Raw genomic sequence first — 19,749 nt, 5'->3', positions numbered from 1 at the left:
TCTTGCTGACATTACCAAAATTGGTACCTATTACCAAAGCACAATTTAAATCTTTGGATAGGTTAAATGTCAAACAAAAGGGAAAATATCATTGAGTTCTGAGTTACATAATAATGAGCTAATTTTTTAGTTTTTAACAAATATTGCAAGCAAGAAGCTGTTTCCATGTTTTCTCTACAAATATGACTCATTTAAACTAATGTAAATGCAAACCATTTTAATTTTTGAAACTTATACTCTTTGTCTATTTAACAACCAATCCAACAAAACTGTCATTGTCCAATTAGGATCAACAATAGCCAGTACCAACGTTTTATATGCATAAGAATCAAAATTTCTCCCTTCAAAAACTGCCATATGGTCTATTTTGGGTTGCAAAGGAGGTAAGATTTTAGAGCAGACGTGAGCCTTGAGAAGCCTTGCCCTTTTGATTTGTAGTGAGTTTCTAGGTGGAGGATGGTGTAGTGAGCTGCAACAAACAAGGAACCCCAGGTCGAACACAGATGATAAAGTCCCTTAATCAGTTCTTCTATTGCTGTCATGAACATAATCTTGATGGCTGACTCAAAGCAATTAAAATGCTTTCAGCAATGTCTACCCAAAGAGATCCACAATCTCCAATTTGAGCTGAATTTTAGCCTCTCACTTTAGAGCCCTAACTAGAAAGTGCCATTCACTAAGGAAATATCACTGCCCACCTCAAAAAGATTGAAAAAAAAAATTAAAAATACAATGCAAGAAGTCTCTTTGATCTTCCTTGCTTTAGGTAAATTATTTCTCCCTTTTTCTTCTCCTTCTTAATGGCAGCTCAGCTATCGGGCAATGCTTTTCCTGATCATTTCTATAGCTTAGCCTGACTTATCCTTCCTTGAAATTTCGGATCAGGCTGGTAGGGAGCCACTGACAGTTTTCAGCAGATGAGGGCTAAAATAAATGTTGTATTTCAGGTAATTCCATCATGTCTGCACACAGCCTTGAGTCGAGTTACTGACAAAAGCCAGAAGGGCATGATAAAAAGCAAGGATGATATCTGACACTTTCCAGGGGGAAAATGCTGATAGAGCCTCATGATTAACGAAATGTGGAGAGAAAGGAAATCTGCAGCAAGTTATACATAATGCCTGCTGGTCTCGATCATTTTGTGATTTGCCAATACATGCTTTATGGCTGATGTCACCTCCCCCACGAAATCAAGCAGTTAAGTGGCTTTTGGTAGAGCCTGATTATTTCACAAGCTATGATCTAATAATTTTAATGCATTTTTGATTAAGTATTCTTCTCCTTCCTGCTGACGAGGTACCTGAGATGTTAATTGTAGGGGGAAGACACTTACTCAGTACAAGGAAGAAACAAATGTGATTATTTCTGACACTTAACACTTGCTATCCAGTTCCCTCCTTGAACAGATACAGCTGTTTAATTTAAAATATCAACAAAAGCAATTAATGCTATCTTCTGCCCTTCATTACATTCTTTTATTTTCTGTGTTAAAATTGAGAAAAATAGTTAAATGCATCCATAAATAAATACACATGCTCAGCCGTCATTATTCTTACCAATCCAATGTTCTATATACTTCAGTGGCTAAAATTTATCTTTAAGAAGTGAAGAAAAATAAGTTAAATTTACTATAATCTAAGGTCTTTCCTTGACTTCATTTTAATAATAGGACAGCATATAAATCAGGTGTTTTGTACCTACCTTTAGAGGAAACAATATAAAACCCTTTCTTTCTCCAGGTCAGCAACTCTTAGTGGGGTCAAGGTCCTAAGGTAGAGTTGGGAAACATTTTCTGAAAAGGGCTTTATGAGTCAGATGAAGTCTGCAGTCCCTGGTGTCATATTTTTAAAAACAATTCTCTAAAAACATAAAAAGTGTCATCTTTTTCTTCCTTCAAGTGGGGCTTGGTGATAGAGCTCAGTGTTACAATGCTTCCGCAGCATGTGTGGGTTCCATCTCCAGCATGGTTACATTCATTGTTATTATTATCAGCAATAATATTATTTTAGTTTGCAGGCCACATAAACAAGCTGTGGCAGAATTTGGTCCTCAGTCATAGTGTGGTAATTGTTGCCATCAGGAACCCACTATATGTTAAAACACACACACACACACACACACACACACACACACACACACACACACACACACACACACACAATCATAACTGCTCTAGAGTACAAACAGAATTAGCCTTAGTCATGTGTCCTTCAAAGGAGAATTGGAAACCTCCTTTGTTTCATGATTCAGATAACAAAGTCCTACTTGAGAAAATTCCAAAAGCTCCACTGTAAGGTGAATGATAAATATTTTAAAAACACAATCAAGGACTGGGGCATGGGAGGGCACTCAGGAGGAGGAGACAGGGGAATTGTGAATGAGAGGCCAGCTTGGGCTATAGTGCTAGACCTTGCCTCAAAAACACAAAACCAAATACACAGCCATTCATAAATATTTACCAAGGGAGAATGTAAAAATGTCAAATTTCAAACCCCCTTCCTTTGTCTCAGTTACAAGGCAAACATTATAGCCTTGCCTCTTAGTAGAAAAACTGATTTCTCAGTCAAAAATTAATTGTATATTAACTGCCTTCACAGAAAACACACAACATCTCACTCAAAATTTGTTTGGAACGGGTATCAACACTCTTCAATATATAAATCTTTGTATATGCCCCTGATGCACAAATAATAGCTAACCCAGATATGGTGCATCGGGCACATAATCCCAGCACCTAGAAAGCTGAGGCAGGAGAATTGCTACAGATCCCAGGCCATCTTGAGCTATGTTTTAAGAATCTGTGTCAAAACAAAGTAAACTAAAGCAAGGTAAGGAAACTCACTAAGATTGAACAACAACAACACTGTCTTGGTCCAAATTCCTAATGTCCCCAGACTGACAGCATGAGTATTACTCGTGCTGTCTCCTGACATCACAGTTGGGCAGATGCTAGAGTATCGGGAAACGGAGTGGACGGCCTTCTTCATCCTCAGAGTTAAGAGGAAACAATTTAGTGACCCCCTGGGGTTGAAAAATCCAATCCTCAAGCTTGGGAAATACTTGGTTATGTTTCCCAAGAATATTCTTTCACAATGAACACATCTTTTCAGCTAACAGAGTATTTTAGCAACTCTAAAACTGTGCCTTATCTATCCACCAGAATTTTGATCCCTGACATTGTAATTGGATGTCAAACTGTCATCAAAAAAAAAAAGAAAAAATGTGCAGCAGAGCAATCAGATTAAAATGCTTCTTGTTATCCAGACTGAGAGAGGGATGCAGGTGAGCAACAGAAGAGAGCAGTCTCTCTCCTGAAGCTGGAGCCAGCCCTGAAACCCCTAGGAGAAGCAAGTGGGTTCAGTTTTGTTTCCCTTCTTATTTCTACAAAGGATGAAGATATTTATACCTTGTAAACTATTGCAGACTTAAATCAGTAATAGAAACAATACAATATTCAATATCCATTAGGTGTTCCTAGAGGAAAACATAAAAAACATAAAAAACCTGGATGACTACAGGTTGAACTCTTTTCTCAGCCAAAACACAAATCAAACAGTCATTAGGCAAACTTATTTCAAAGTAAATCAGAGATGCTCTTCAGTCTTGAAGTGTTCCAAAGACCGATTCTAATCCCTCCTCCAGGGAGACCATAAATGCCAGAACCTATTGAAAATGTAACCATTATATTAAGTCCAATCATTTGAAAGTGAGAATCATTCTTTTGTCCTTTCTCCCCACAAAACAGCAGTCTGAATGAGTCAAATAAAATCCATGATATTCTGGCATCTTTCCTTGCTTAAATAGAAAGTATGCCTTTAGCTACACACAAGTAAAAGACCACCTAAAATGATTACAGGTATCTAGAAACAATTATTTAGATCGATATGCATGCAACCAAACTTGCACATCTTAATCAGAAAAGCAGCTAAAATCACCACCCTGTTGTCATTACTTATCTCCCCAATCATTCACAAGCTTTCTCTTACCCCCCAAATCCTTTTTACAGACATTTTCTTGCCATTACAAATCAATCATCACAGAAGTCATAAGCAACAATAAAAAAAGAATTAACTATTACCTCCTCAATCTCCTTTTCTGTTTGCTTTTTCTCCACTCTGCAGAAAGTAGGGAAATTTCCCATTCTTAAAAAATAGACAAAATTCTCAGTCTTTGAAGCAAAAGACTCCTTGCACCCTCCTTAGAAATGCTGTCTTTCTGTGTTCTCAGAGTCCAGCACTGCTTTCCTTCACCTACATTTTCTGTTTACTCAGGAGACAGCAGTGATCCTCTGGTATTAATTAGGAAGTGCTACCTTCCCTAGGCAGGGCTTCCAAAAACGATGCCTGAACCTCGGAAGACAGGTAACCCACAGCAGTAAAGGTAATAGTTACTTCACTTGCTAGTATCAGAAATCACAGTCTGAAAAGACGACCAGGAAGGTGTCACCTATGCTAAAGTCTCAAAACTGAGTCATTCTTAACTACTTGAAACCCACGTTTTCATTTTATCTGCCCTTTGGGAAGTCAGTGACAGAGTAAAAAAAGATCTTTCAGTGACAGTCATTTTTTTTATAAAGAAATAAATAGTTGGAAGAAAAAGCAGCTTCCTGGTACAAGATTTTGTTTGTGACTGAGTCAGCCTCCAGTCTCTGGTTCCATCCATTCCCTGTCACCTTAGAATCCATAGTGTGAAACATCTGTAACACATTTAGCTTCAGAACTAGCTTGGACAATGACAATGAGTTTCTACTAATTACAAATCATTTACATACTGCCCAGAATCTCTGACTTTACTAACAGGTGAACAGATTTGTGTTTATCAAAGGCGGGTCCTTTGATACAATGATTCTCTGTGAGACTGTTCTATGGGAGAAATTAAGCAGAATATTGGAAATCTTGATAAATGTAATCCCACATAATGTTCAATTCTAATTCTCTAAAACTGCTTAACACTGGCATCAAATTTCATTAAAAGTCAATTCTCATAATCTGTATGGAACAGACTGCTGTGAGCTTAATTTCTTTAAGAATCACAGGGGATTAAACAGTTAGAGAGCAAAATCAGAAAGAAACAGCCACGATCAAAGTGTAACTAACATGTGTCACAATAAAGTGTCTAGCTTTTCAACACAGGAATGTATATACATTATGTTTACCTTAGATTGAACATTCTAAATGACAGTCTACATTCTCTAGATTTTTCAAATAACAGAAATATTTGCTAACACCAGGAATGCCACAATTTTTCAGAAATACACAACTTTTCCATAAATTTCATTACCCTCCATTATGAGTAAACCTACTTAAATGTCATTATCAAGTCATACTTGTCTGTTTCTTGAACTTAGTGACCATGTCATATTCTGCCCACTTTATACTGAGCCTTCTTTTTAAATAAAGTGTTTTCAAATGCAAAATATATTTCCTGTGCAATACCCTTATATGTGTAACTATATATATACATACATACATACATACATACATACACATATGCATCCATCTATACATCAATCATTTTCACCAACACAAATTAAAGTTAACAATCTTTACCCTAGTTAATGGGTGTTCACTAAAGCATGGAGCAAAGGTAAACATCGACTTTTACATCTTAACAAATTGTATTCACTAGAGGGAAAACAGGTGATTATATGGGTTTATTCTAGTGATTAATAAACATAGATTAAAATACTTTAAGAAATTGCTGTATGTGCTGTTTTGGATAGTCAATTTTTATTTCTGAAGGATGAATTCTTTTTGTTGTCGTTAACTTCTGTTCATTTTAGAAATTGAAAAATGATCTAATACAAAACTGGTGCAGTGGGTAATCAAGCTGGTTCACATTGTTTGGAATCGGCAAACTCATCAAATATTTGCTTCCCTTGTTTTCAGTTCTAATACTTTGTTTGAACTTGACTCTGGTTTTCCTTCATGGTACCTGTTGGCAAGTGCTAACATACTAACCTGACAGGTATAGGGAATGTGTTACGGAGCAGAAAGGCCATTTAGGAAGTGGTTTGATACTTCCTTAATGATTCAGAATTAACTTCCTCTACCTTCCAGAAATTTACATATTTAATCACAAGTTGGCTTCAGAGTGCCATGATTATGAATAAACATTTTTTTTCTAATAGCAGCCTAGGTATATTAGATTCAGTTTGTTTGATTAAGGGGGTCCATGTAGGTGGGATGGTGCAAAATAGCAAGCCGGAGGAGGATTCTGAATAACAAAAAGTGGTGCTGTTTATGAAAATTGCAAAAGGTCTTAAAAAAATCTCTAATTTAGGGGAAAATATTGGCATTTATAATCATGGCATTCTACCTCATTTTAACCAGATTTCATGTTCTTAATAAGTGCTTGCATCCCAAATAAGAGAATTTGCTGAGCTGTTTACTGCAGATAACACAGAACCTCACTGGGCATGGTATCAGAATTCCACAGTTTCTATTTGCAAGAATTTCTCACCTAAGGAATCTTACCCAGAGCGAGAATGTAGTGTAACATGGCACTGTTGAAGCCAATTAGGTTAATACCAGGCTAATTAAAAACTGTCACTAAGTGAAAATTTTTTCTCAGATAGAAGTTAAATATATATATATATATATATATATATATATATATATATATAATACATAACAACATTTAAATTATAAATTGATAATAAAAACAAAAACAAATTCTTTACTTACAGCACAGGAGTCCATGATCAATAATAATAATAACGCAAAGATACCTCGAGGAAGGAAACAAACCATGGACGAAGAGTAAGGTTGTTTGGTTGTGCTTTTTGTTTGTTTGTTTGTTTAGTTTTGAAGCTGTAGAACTCGGTTACAGTTGTATTCACATCCTTGGAGGGCTAACTGGGAATCTTGTTATTTTCGTCTCTGACGCATTTATCTTCTATCAGTTCCCTCCCGGTTTCCATTTCCTCTCCTGAACAAACCAGCTACTAATTGCTTCTGCTTGGCTGTGTGAACCAGCACTTCAAATCTGGCCTTCTGCTGATTCTCTTCAAAACTCAGCTGTATATCTGATTCTTGACCCTCTCAACATGCTTCTCCAATTCCCACATTCAATTAGTCACCAAGGTCTGTAAATACCTTGAGTGGTGCTCTCAGAAGAGTCCCCAAACCAACGGAGCAGCTGTGAACTTATTAGACACACAAATTCCCAGACTCCACCTCAAACCTCCAGAATCAGAAATAGAGGGAATGGAACCAGCCTTGGGTGTATTTTAACAACCCCTCCAGGTGGTTTCTTAGCAGGCTGGAGTTTGACCTTCATTACCCTAAATCAGTGGTTCTCAACCTGTGAGTCTCGGCCCCTTGGGGGTCAAATGATCCTTTCCTGGGGGTTGCATATCTGATATCCTGCATATCAGATATTTACATTGTGATTTATAACAGCAGCAAAACTACACTTATGAAGTAGCAATGAAAATAATGTTTGGTTGGGGGTCACCACAACATGAGAAACTGTCTTAAAGGGTCACAGCACTAGGAAGGTTGAGAACCGCTGCCTTAGATCAAACACTTTTCAACTAAAACCTTCAGACCTTTCCTATCTCCATCCGGCCTGTTGCGTTTTGTTTGTTTGTTTGTTTTTAAGTTTTAAGGGAACTTCCAAACAAACACTCGTCTTGCTAAATAACTTCTTGTGATAACCGACTAAAGGCTAACTAAGTAAATAAATGTCTTAGTCTGGCATTCAATGTGTCCAAAACAGTTCATTCTACCTAGTACCTACCTTACACCTCTGGTGTATGTATTTCTTCTCTCATGAACTTTTTTTTTTATAAATGACAGTATTCTACATAATCTATCTTCTCTGGGGTGCATTTGTAGCAGTCTATCTCATTTAAGATTCAAGGTTTCAATCTGCACTGTAAAATTTCTCAATGTGTAGATGGCCAGTCATTCTAGTTTATAAACTTCTTGAAGCCAGAAAATCTTTTCTATGTTTGGTGTCTCAAAAGATGAGCACAAAGTCCTATGCCCCAATCAAAATAGGCTTTGGAAACAGCTGGTAACTCCTTTCTACCTGAGGTCAGAACCAGTTATTTCTTGAAGAGTGAGAATATAAAAACAGTAAACCTGGGGCAACACAACCCACCACGGAAAGTCTGATATATAACCATTTACTGGGTGCCACAGGAAAGCTCTGAGCTAATTTCAAACAAAGGATTTGGAAGTAAACTGGAGAAGTAAAATAGTTCTGAGCTAATGAGTTTGCTAACCCTTTTCCCCATGGGGTCAGTAGCATTTAAAAGCATACATTGGAAAAATGTTTCTTTCCCCAGGGTGGCTAGACACTCTGACTATAGTTTTTTTAACCACAAGAGGTCAAAGTTCTACTTTCTATCGCCATACTTAGTAGCATGTGTGCATGCTTTCCTGGTTGGTTTCTTTTGTGCTTCTGCTTAAAGTTAAGACAGGCGGCAGGAAATTGAGACTGAGGAATTCAAAAACTTTCCCAGCTCTGGTAGGCAGAGGGTTTGGGAAGAAATTCTGACTTTATGGTTTTGACTGGTTCAGCGTCTTCCAATTTTCTTGCATTAAGAACAACCCCCTCCACCTGATTGTCTATGTTGCTCACCCCTCCTCCATCACCTGTTCCTCTGTTATTCAAACTCTACTGCATCAAATAGCTAAGCCTAGCTTAATATACACGCTGTAAAGTGATATGCCCCAAATCCAGCACTTTAATGGAAATCTAGGGGAGGATATTTTTTAAAAAATGCTGGAACAGAGCAGCTCAAAAATGCATTTTCAAAGAAAACTCTGGATGCTTCTAGATGTCCCTGAAGCATTTCCTCCACCTGCCAACAATTCACTCCTAGGATTATGTTACCAGGCACTACTGAAATCTGGTAGAGTAATTCACCAGCATACTTGGAAATGACTGAACACATCTAGTGGAGTATACATTTCAACTTCCCCTGAAACTTCATTACGTTGATGCTAGGAAGCTGCTCCTATAACCCAAAGCAACTGTTATTCTTTGGCTAGACATCCTATTGTTCTTTAATAAACAAATTTTTAAAGTCATCTTGGTTGATTTCAACCTCACTTGTTTCAGTGTTTTGAATTTTAAGTCAGGATGGTCTTATATATTCCTCCCAAATTTCTCCTTAACAAGTTGTGCGTAGAAAGGGAAAATACCATCAACACACAATCCCTGTTACAAGGACCACAGAGAAAGAGTTGAAGTTTTTTATGTAAACATTTTCTACATTGAAAGCACAAAAATATGGTACCTGGTTTTCTCAACAACACATTGGGAAAGGAAATTGATCAAATAGGTGGAGATTCAGCGGTTAAAATATAGTCAGAGGCTGGGAATGTACTTCCATGGTAGAACCCTTGCCTAGCATGTACTAGGCACTGTGACTGATGCATAAGAGTTGGGGGAGGATTGGGGAGGTGGCAATGCATGTATTTGAATCTTTCATCTCTTTCATGTAAGCTGTCTACAGTTTTTCCCTAAGGCTCAGGAAGTATGAACCACAATTGTGTTCTAATTTTGCCAGAGTATCCGAAAGTATGCCATTCTAATGGCTAATCTGATATTTGGAGATATGAATCATTCAAATCCACGATCTTATGATAAATGAAGGAGAAGAAAAGCCAGTAGGCTGCTGTCAAGGGAATGCTGTACAAGTGCAGAAGAGGCTAAGGAGAGTTCTTGGCAGCATCCTTCAGCTCTCTCTAGCCGCAGCAGGGATCTGTTGGTGAGGTGTTATAAAGAGGCAGGCAGGAATAGAAGACAGAATTTGCTGTGGAAATAAGCCTGCCCATTTTTCTGAACATTAGTATCAGGTTATTTGCCTGTTGTAAAGAAGGTTGGGGATCATGAATGAAGTCAGCCAGGGCTATGATGACAGCCTTCTTATTTTAAATTCCATTATGAAGACATTTTCCTTTAGACAATCACAGTTTTTATTTCATAAGAGTTTTGATGGGAATTAGTTGTTATCTTACATATCTGATTCTTATAAACACAATACCTTATTTAAAGAGGCAGATGACCAAATAAGAAATATATATCTAACATGGGTTTAAAATTTTAGCTGTGGGTATTTTATTGATTGTTTATTTTAAATGAGGAGCTGGCAATATGGCTCAATGCTAGAGCACTTACTTAGCATGCAGAAGGCCATGGGTTCTAGCATGAGTGCTGTAGAAATTAAATGAATAAATAAATAATAATGAAATTACTTACTTCATGGCATTCCTCCAAAGACATTGTTTTATGTACATGTGGTGGGAAGTCTTTGAGTCTGAACTATGAGAAATGAAAAATTTGTTGTATCACGCCTAATAATGATGTTAGTTGTAATTCTCCAAATTCCATTTTCTAGCAACAAAGAGAATCAGTTATATCGCCACTCTTTCAGAAGACACAACTAAATCAAAAGTAGTATACAGATGGTTGAAATTCTACTATTAAATTTCCATTTAGTTAAGTCATGAGTCGTATAAAATATGAGCATTACACACTGAACTCTCGGTCAAAAATACCTTAATACAGGAGAAAGAAATGCCTCAGTGATTAAGAACACTTGCTACTCTTTCAGAGGACCCTGGTTCGGTTTGGTTCCCAACACCTATATGAAGGCTCTACCATCAGCTTTAACTCCAGGGGATCTACCATCTCTGGGGCACCAGGCACACATGTGGTATACAGACAAACATGCAGCCGAACACTCACACATATTAAAATAAATATTTTTAAAAATACATTGATATGAATGAAATGATCAGATTCCAACGTGATAGCGGGGATTAGGAAATAATGAAGCCTCAGAAAGTAGTTTAGGCAACAGGAGGAGAATAGAACAAAGACACAAATAGGGTAGGGATGTCCTAATGATGAGGCAAACAGTCCTAAAGGGGCAATGGAAAGGGTAACTCAAATGAAAGGGCAAGAAGACATGGGGACAGAGGAAGCCATCTTTCCCAAAGACAAAAATTTGCCTGAAATCAGTCCCATTTAGAAGGAAGGCCATGAGACTCTCCTTTTCTCCCAAAGACCTGGGAAGGCAAGCGGATGACAGCTTCGGAGTGTAGACAGCTGATTAATTCTGAAATACATCATGCTTGACGTAGTATATTATTCGTTAAAATCATTTTAAAGAGTGTAAAGTCTCTATTGTACACATTTAAATGTGTCTTTATGGTCCACACAACGTAAGGATTCCACAACATATTTAAAAAACATCCAGACATTAAAAGGTGGGACTAGTCTATAGTATGTTCAATAGCCAACTCTGTGTATAAAGATTTATAGATGTATTTTTAATAACTTATTTTTATCGATTATTTTATTATTTTATCTATGTAAAAACTCATAAATAATGGTATAAAGAAAAGTAAAATGCATGGTCCAGAACTTCACCAATGTACAACTTAGTTTTGAAGACATACACAGCTTATTATTTTTCCATATGTATGTGTGTATGCATCCCGAACACTCTTCACATTACAGACAGACTGTCACACCCACCACGGATTCATGTGGTACTGCGGTATGAGCTCAAGTCCTCTGGTGACAAAGACTTTACCCACTGAGTCATCTCTCCAGCTCTAACAAACATATTTAAAGAAAATGGAAGGCAGGACATAAATTGGGCACTGTCTGCTGTTGACAGCAAACACAAATTGTGTGAGAATGGCTGATTCTACAGCTTGGCACATTCTCAGGAAGTTCACAGAGAAAGGAAGATTGTGACCTTAAAAGTCAGGTAAGGTTTGGCCAAGAGGTGATTAGTGAATTGGAACTAACGCAGCAGATCCAATGGGATTTCTTGGTGGGAAGTAGTTAAACTAAGTTTAGATCTATAGAAAGCAGCCCAAGGCAGAAGATACAGGAAACTGAGCCTAGGACTTTGGATCTGACTGGGGCAGTGGGGTGGTCAGGATTTGATTTCAAGCCGGAGAGAGGTGAGATGGTGATATGTTTGCAGGATGCACTGCCCACAGGAGCTCCAAGTATACTCCACAGATAACTCCACCATAACAACCTCTCGTTGAGACAAAGAAATGCAGCTTTTAGTATTTCCAATTTTGTGGACAATTTTTACAAGGTCATTGAATAAAGAAAGGCAGAATAAAAGCAATACAGCACCAAAATGCTCACTGGCTCCTGAGCACCAGGCAAATTATAAGCTCTCATTTTCTATGGCTCAAGAAGGGGAAGTACATTATGGACTTTTTTTTAAAAATTCAAGTACCAGTTTTAGACCTTCCTTGCCATTCGATTCACATGCTATACGCTGTCCAATTGCCATTTACTTTCCCCAATAGCCCCCAGCCTCCAGACCCTAGTTTTGAGCCTTCAAACTACACCTACCCCTACTCCTCCAAGATAGCAGTTGGCTTGGATTATTTTGTTCCAGCTATTACCATTATAGTTAATGCTTTAGTCTCAACCTCTCAACACAGGGTTCCTAAGTTCAAGACAATGCTTCCAACCTCTTGTTACTTCACATAGCAAATCTGATCGATGACTGAGAAAGAAATGAGGAAAACATAACTCCACATACTGGAATCTGGCGCCACAAGTTAATCCCTTCACTTCAAGCTTCTGGGTGACAGTTAATAAAGAATTTGCCCCAGCTAATCACTCCTTCTTTATCTTGCCATACTTTCTTATCCTCCCATCAAGCATCTTCACCTACAGCCAGTGTTTCCTGTACCACAAGGGCCTTCACTTCCACATATTCTCACTGACGTTACGGACCTCTTTCATCTTTTTATCTTTAAGTAAAATGCTGGGTTATGTAGTAGATGCTCAGTAAACAATTAATGAATGGCTAAAGCTCCCTCCACTTCTACATCTCCAATCCTATGTTGGAGATCTTATGGTGTTATCCCATTGCTACCTCAAAATCCACAGGCATGGAGCAGAAATCATTGGCTTCCTGCCAGGTCTGGTACTTTTGTGTTACAATCTTATTTCCTTCAGATGTACTGTAGTTATATCACTTCTTCTTTTGTAACTAGCTAATTATTAAATCAGGCAATGTCTTTTTCTTTATGGCACCTGGGGATATGGAAGGCAAGCTGTTAATATAAGATCCATTGCATCTGCATAGCTATGAGTGTCCCACCGAAATAACCTCTGTAGACCAAACTGATTTAAATATCGTAACTTTCCAGTACATTCATTTATCCAATATGGAGTTTTCTCTTCCTATACATAACTGTTTTTATTGGGTGCCATTATACGGAAATATTCAGTAGCTATTTCAAAGGCTAAAATTTTTTCTTAGCATTCAAAGGCCACCACGATCTGGTCCCACTCCAGTTTCCAAAGTTATCATTTATTATTTCTCTAGAGAAATACGTTATCATCACCCAAATGATTTTATTCCACTTTCAAAGACTGTGTATGTGCACTGTGCATGTATGTTTAAACATGCAGGCGGACCCTTAGGTATACCTTAGCTAAGGGTGTTTCTTCACTTGGAAATGTGTTCTCTAAATCCTAACAATACTGTAGGGTCAGCTGACCTTCTGGAAGCAGAGATCCACGGCCAGGCACCAGGCCGAGCTCCAGGAATCCAATCGATGAGAAAAAGAGGGATTCTATGAGCAGGGGACATTGAGATCATGATGGGAAAACATACAGAGACGACCAGCTAAACTAGTAGAAGCGCATGAACTGTGGACCAATAGCTGTGGAGCCCACATGGTACTGGACTAGGCCCTCTGGATAGGCGAGACAGTTGTTTAGCTTGAACTGTTTAGGGGGCCCCCAGGCAGTGGGATTGGGGCCTTCAACTCTTCTATTCATAAATGCTTTTTATACTTATAGAGGTAAGATCACAGACTTCGTATTACTTGATAGTTCTTTAAGGGCAGGTCGTAAATTTCTATATTGGTCCTTCCCAGGAGCCATTACTAGGTTCATCAATGTCAGGAAATGTTTTTACTCCTTAGTTAAAAGTCCTCAAAAGTGTTTATTAAGACTAAAATTTTATTTCCATTGATATCTCAAACAACCATTTTTAAGCTGTCCTTTCCTTTTCACATTTAAAGGTACATGGGAGCTAATTTTAGAATTCTTTAAGTAAGAATTTCTTTAGTGAGAGACATAACACAAAGTTTAATAAACATGATAGCTGTTATACTCAGTTGAACAACTAAATTGATTCTCTCAGCTAAACATTATGAAAGACTGAAAATTGCTTTTGCATATTTGTTTAAAAACACTAATGCAAGCTTCAGCTTTAAAGACAAAAACAGGTTTTAAATCACTAAAAAGTAAATATTTCGGTGGAAAGAAACAGGTTTATTGGTTTATTATTTTTTTAAGGTTGTACTTTAAATGTGGTTAGGAGTACAGCTCCTGGGATGGAAAATTCCTTTAGTTACAAACCTAAAAAAGGGAACAAGTTAAATACAAAAAATCATATCCTAGACATTGAGTGTAATAGGACAAAAATGTTCATTACTACAGTACTGGGAAATAACAATATAAATTTTGAGGAACTAATTTCATAAAGGATGCGTTTGAATTGGACCAGATGCTGAGTTTTCTTCCTTTACTCCAAGTTTCTTTTATAGTTTACACTAGTGGCAACAGCAACGTCTTTGTTTGAAAGTTTGCAATGCTGGCTCTTAGTGTCAGGGCAGGTAGCTTGGCTTCTGCGCCACGTCTCTCCTCAGAGGGAGAAAAACATGGTAGAGAAAGTAATTTGGCTTTAATTTCTGGAAAACTCATTTCTCCCATCAATCTTCATACCTCTCCAACATAAACAGTTCAGAACGTACAGGCTGGTCAATCACTTCTCCCTGATTGGGGGAACTATTCCACATTAATTTGAAGAGCACATGGCAATCCAAGTCTTCTTGCTACTTAGCCTGAAAGTTGCTTGTTCCTAACTCTAACAGAACTCCGGGAGACTACTAGGGCCCCAAGATGTATTTCCACATCATATTTTTGCAAAAGAAAACAAAAGTACTGCAGGCTAACGGGTCATGCTGCATACTGTGAAGTTTTTTAGGTCACTGTATAATTTCAAGTACGGGAAAAGTTGGTTTTTTTTTTTTAATGTTACAGCAACTGCTTCAGAACCACATCTAGAAAGAAAAATGGAAATAATTTAAGAATTTGCTGTCTCATTTAGATGAAGAGGGTGGCAAATCACTAATCACTGTATCTTGGCTAAAACTGAGACGCCTGTTCTACGCACCTAAGGTTTGACAAAGTAAGGACTACTCTGGGAAGGCAAACCATGCAAGGCCAAGTTGATCATTTCAAAACCGTGATTCACATTTGAACCCACCTTAAGGAAGAATTCAAAATCCAAGAAATAGCCAGCTCAGATAATTAAACAAAGCAGGGAGCAAGATGAAAATGCTGAGCAGCAAGCAGTTCGTAAACCATCTAAATCAAATAAAGTCAAGACAAATGAAATAAAGACCAGAAACCGCATAAATCAAATCAAGTCAAGACAAATGAAATAAGGACCAGAAACCATTTTCTCCTGAGCACACAGAGTTGCCCAGAATCACAAAGTTGATGAATGAGGGGCAGCACTGAGGATGCATGCGGGCGGGCGGGCGCCTGCACACAATGGATAAAGGAGCATGGAGCCCCTGAGCGACAAACATTAGATATGTAAAGTTCCACTTTGTCATGTAATAGAAAGCCGGGCATGCAGGGGAAAGTTCACACTCTGTTCCAGATCAGACAGAGCCAAACTGTAGTTCATATTGCAAACTACTACTTCTCTAGATAAAACCAAAGCTAGAACTGAATGAATGGGGTATGGGGCAGAATAGTTAGGGGAAAGAGAGCCAGGGAATGAGAATGCGTGAGAAAAAAAGTTTGGGGTACTGGGAAAAGCTTAAATGAATTAATACCATAAAAAGCCCTACTATTTCCTATTTCGCATTTCTTTCCCTCCCCTTCTGTAATTTTATTAAATACAGGCAAACTTCCTGAGTCTCAACCCAGACCTGCCCTAAATGCAGGGTAGATGTATGTCCTACACAAATGGCCCTTTGAGCAGTAAGAATTTTTTTGAAATCACCTTTGTGATCATGCATAAAATGAGACTAATTTCCAAGGCAAAAGATGAAACCCATGCATCATGCAGGAAAACGAATCTCCAATTCACAAAGTTTTGATTCCCACTAGAAACATAAGCTACGCAATGTTCTAGACGTTTTCTAACTTGAAAAAAGTTTGTTTGTTTGGCTTAGCATATTTATAAGATCGCAAGGAACCAGTTTCAGTGTTTTCAGTCTGTGACCTATTATTCATAAAGGGGTTTTTTAGTCTACCGCGTGATGAGGGTCAAATGTAAACGGTTTAAAATCTTATAGCAGTTTTTTAAAAAAAAGATTTGTTAAAAAGTCTGTTGACATAGCTTCGAATAAGAAGTTGGGTCCCACTCAGTAGTCCTTTGCACTGGACAAAAGCTTAAATACATGTACTCAGCATTTTATGAGAGAGACAAGGAGATGGGCCTGGGAAGTCATCACCTAGGTACTCAGAATAGAAGTCTGCATTCCTCATGGCACTATCCCCTGGGCCAGGTGGGGGAGCGAGATACAAGTTTGCCTTTAAGTGGCACTGAAAAGGAAAAGAAGTCATCTTGCTCTTCTCTCTTTGCACACAGGAAGAACCCAATTCAATGCCACCACCACTCCTGGTCTCGCTCCGCCCCAACTTCTGTGTGTGTGCCTTGTTGGGGGCACCGCTTGGGTGTTTTAGCCCACGCATTCCAAGATGCCTCCATCTCATCTAGGTTAAGTTCTGGGGCCCCCACCCCCGTCCCCCAGTCCTCACCCATGCCTCGATCAACAAGCCGACAAGCACAGGTGCCTACGGTTCTGGCCTATTTTTATACGTGCCCCCTTCCCTGCCAACCCCAACCCCCATTTACTGTCGCGCCCCAGTCGTCCCAATCTCTCCCGTGCAAAGCACCTTCTAGCCCGGACGCCAGGAAACACCTCGAGCTTTACTTGGGGACACCTGGAGAGAGAGCAGGCCCTGCCTTCAGGTTTGCCTGGTGGCTGCCCCTGGTCCCTGGTGCCCAGAGCGGGGCTCCGAAGCAGTCACGTGGGCGGCAAAGGAGGCCTGGGCTTTCTCACCTGCATCCCGGGCACTTGGACAGCCACCGGTGAGTGGGCCATGGAGGCGACTGCTACTTCGCGCTGCTTCTGCGGTAGTGGCGCCTTGGGCTCAGACTGGCTCCTCCTACGGGGGTAGCTCGGCTGCTCTCCCAGGCTTCTCGATCGGGGCCTGGAAGGACGCAGAGAAGTGGAGTTAGTGGGCTGGTGGCTTGTAGCCTCCACTCCCCCACCCCACTTGCTGGGAGGTGAGCAGTTCGCGGCGCTGCTTCCCGGGACTCAGTTTACCTCTCAGACGCCCGCCCGCCGAGGTCGTGGCCAACTGCGGAGCTGCTCCTCTTCCTGAATGTAGAGCTGTACGTGAGGCGGTGGCTGGGACCTGGGCTCCAGTGATGCCGCTCGGCTGCGCCTCGCCGCTTTAGGAAGAGGAGGTGGAGGCGCCCCAGCAACCCGCCCGATCGCCTAGCCTGGGAGGCGGTTGGGGGCGGTTCCGCAGTTGGCCCTGCCTCCACCCCGCTGCCGGGCGGTGTCGGGGGAGCTGAGGCTTCAGGCTGCAAAGGGGTTTGGCTAAAGTAGCCAGAGTCAGAGAAGCTGGAGGATCTCTGGGGTTGCTGAGAGCAGCAGAAGCCCGGGATCAAGAAAACTGGAATACAACTGGGCCTGGAGAAAGAACAGAAGAGTTTGCGAGAGCGCGAGTAGGATGGGGGATATGAGGGCGACCCGGATGAACGCGGCCACGTTGCAGACAGGCTGGCAAGGCTGAGGTGCGGGTAGCCTCCCAGAGGTCTGGAGTTGCAAAAGTTTTGCTTGGCTCCCCCACCTGGCCGAGGGTGGGGCCACCGAGCCAGACACCTGCTCCTTGGAGCCTTAGGTTCCTTCCCTCTCGCTTTTCAGTTTTCTTACCCTTAGACATGTCTCAAGTCACTTTAACCTGAGTCTGTCCCTACCTTAGGCTATCAATTGAGGAATGGCAAAGCTGAAACTTCTCACAATCTCTCCGTGTGTAAAAGAGAGGCAAATTGGAAAACGAATCACCTATTGGCAGAAAAATTAACGAGGATAACAGAGGCAAGGAGCATGAGATTAGATCTTTGCCAGTACAGATAGTTGAATTCAGCATACACAGCAGTGACTTCTGCAACTCTTTGCCTTTTTCCAACTTCAGCTCAACTCCAGGAGCAAAGCAAGCGCCTTTTCGGGGACCCAATAACAACAGTGACAGTGATAATAATAGCACTCACAGGAATCTCAGGGAAACACCTTTGTGAACACAGAAGGAGCTAATACTCAACTGTCAGTCTAAAATGAGAACACACCTTGCAGGTCGTTACGAGCCTGTGTATCCAACACACTGTGGGGACGCTCTAAGTAGACATTCAACAAATGCTTTTCTTCTTTTATCATTTTTCTCCAAGGAAAGTATTTGGTTATTATCAACATGGTTATTACTAATAGAGTTCATTTTCTTTGGGCCAGAGACCTCGAAGTTCAGGCTTTGTGTTTTGTCATGAGGTACTGTGACAGGAGCCCACCTGGGTCACACTGCTCTCTCCTCATTGAACAAATAGCACAAAAGGCTCAGCCAAGTAAATATTTGACTCAAATATTGCAATTAAAAAGTGATACATTGGAGAATCCCAATCGCGGTTCCCCCAACTACTTACTACATTCTATATGGTCACTGTTTGCTTGGAAGGTTATTAAAAGATGACATTGCATCGTCCTAACTCATAGCTCCCCAAGTCTGAGAGTTCTCTGTTTCTACCCAATGGTAGGCCCCAATCTAGTGTCTACTTCTCACTAGCCTAATGCACACTTTATACTAGCCTACCCGCAATGCCACTTAAACATTAATGTCCCTAGAGATTTCAAAGGAGTTTGCTTGTTTGTTTACTTGTTTGTCTGTTTTTTTTTTGAGACAAGATTCCACTATGTAGCCCTGCCTAGACCGGAACTCCCTCTGTAGACCAGGCTGGTCTCAAACTCACAGAGATCCACCTACCTCTGCCTCCTGAGTGCTGGAACTGAAGGCATGTGCCACCATGCTGGGCTCAGAGGATTGTTTCAAAGTGAAGATTTTGAAAAGGCAAGTCTGGAGTTAGCCCAAGAATTTGTCCTGTTAACAAGGTCTGAGACCAGGCGAGACCGACAGGGATTCTTAGATCATGTTTTGAGTTTTGAGTTAGCCTGGTTAATGTGAACCAGGCTCCATCATTAAAGACCAACCTCAAGTAGGTCCACTGAACTTTCTTAGACCCACTACCAACTCTTCATAGCTGCTCTGTGCTCACTTTCAAAATCCTCCTGTGTGTACATGGAAGCAATACTTACACCGTTGCTCTTTCTTTGTATTTTGGACATGGCATGCCTTTTATTTGCCCACCAACCTTGCTAGGTGCTTGAAGCCAAAGATTCAACTTCTCTTCTATGAAAAATTGTCAAGAAGAACGGGAGCTCTCTGAAGGCAATCTTACTTGTTATTTACTGCTGTATTTCCAGAGCCTACAATGTTCCATGACACTGAGTAGGTCCCCAATAAGTAAATAAAAAAGTTGCTTGAGTGAATGCACTTCCTTATAATTATTTGCTGATGTTGTTAGGTGTATTCTGGGGACACCATATTTTATTGTATTGTTATCAGGCTAAACTTGCAGGCACTGCTCTT

General features: G+C 40.0%; 1 protein-coding gene across 1 annotated transcript in view; it reads right to left on the bottom strand.

Annotated features, from left to right (window-relative positions):
• Stk26 (serine/threonine kinase 26) overlaps window positions 1-17,806 on the bottom strand; it is a 55,408-nt gene extending 37,602 nt beyond the window's left edge. The window contains exons 1-2 of the mRNA XM_052739385.1: window positions 17,373-17,806; window positions 17,106-17,256 (exon numbers count right to left, since the gene is read on the bottom strand). Coding sequence (XP_052595345.1) covers window positions 17,106-17,147 — 42 coding nt within the window. The 5' untranslated portion in view covers window positions 17,148-17,256; window positions 17,373-17,806. The remainder of the gene's footprint in view (window positions 1-17,105; window positions 17,257-17,372) is intronic.
• Between the last annotated feature and the right edge of the window lie 1,943 nt (window positions 17,807-19,749).

This window comes from Peromyscus californicus, unplaced genomic scaffold (genome assembly GCF_007827085.1).
Source record: "Peromyscus californicus insignis strain IS unplaced genomic scaffold, ASM782708v3 Scaffold_10__1_contigs__length_136768540, whole genome shotgun sequence".
NCBI classification, from domain to species: domain Eukaryota; kingdom Metazoa; phylum Chordata; class Mammalia; order Rodentia; family Cricetidae; genus Peromyscus; species Peromyscus californicus.
The sequence above is the reverse complement of the archived record's forward strand: the minus strand, read 5'-3'. Positions and strand labels throughout refer to the sequence as shown.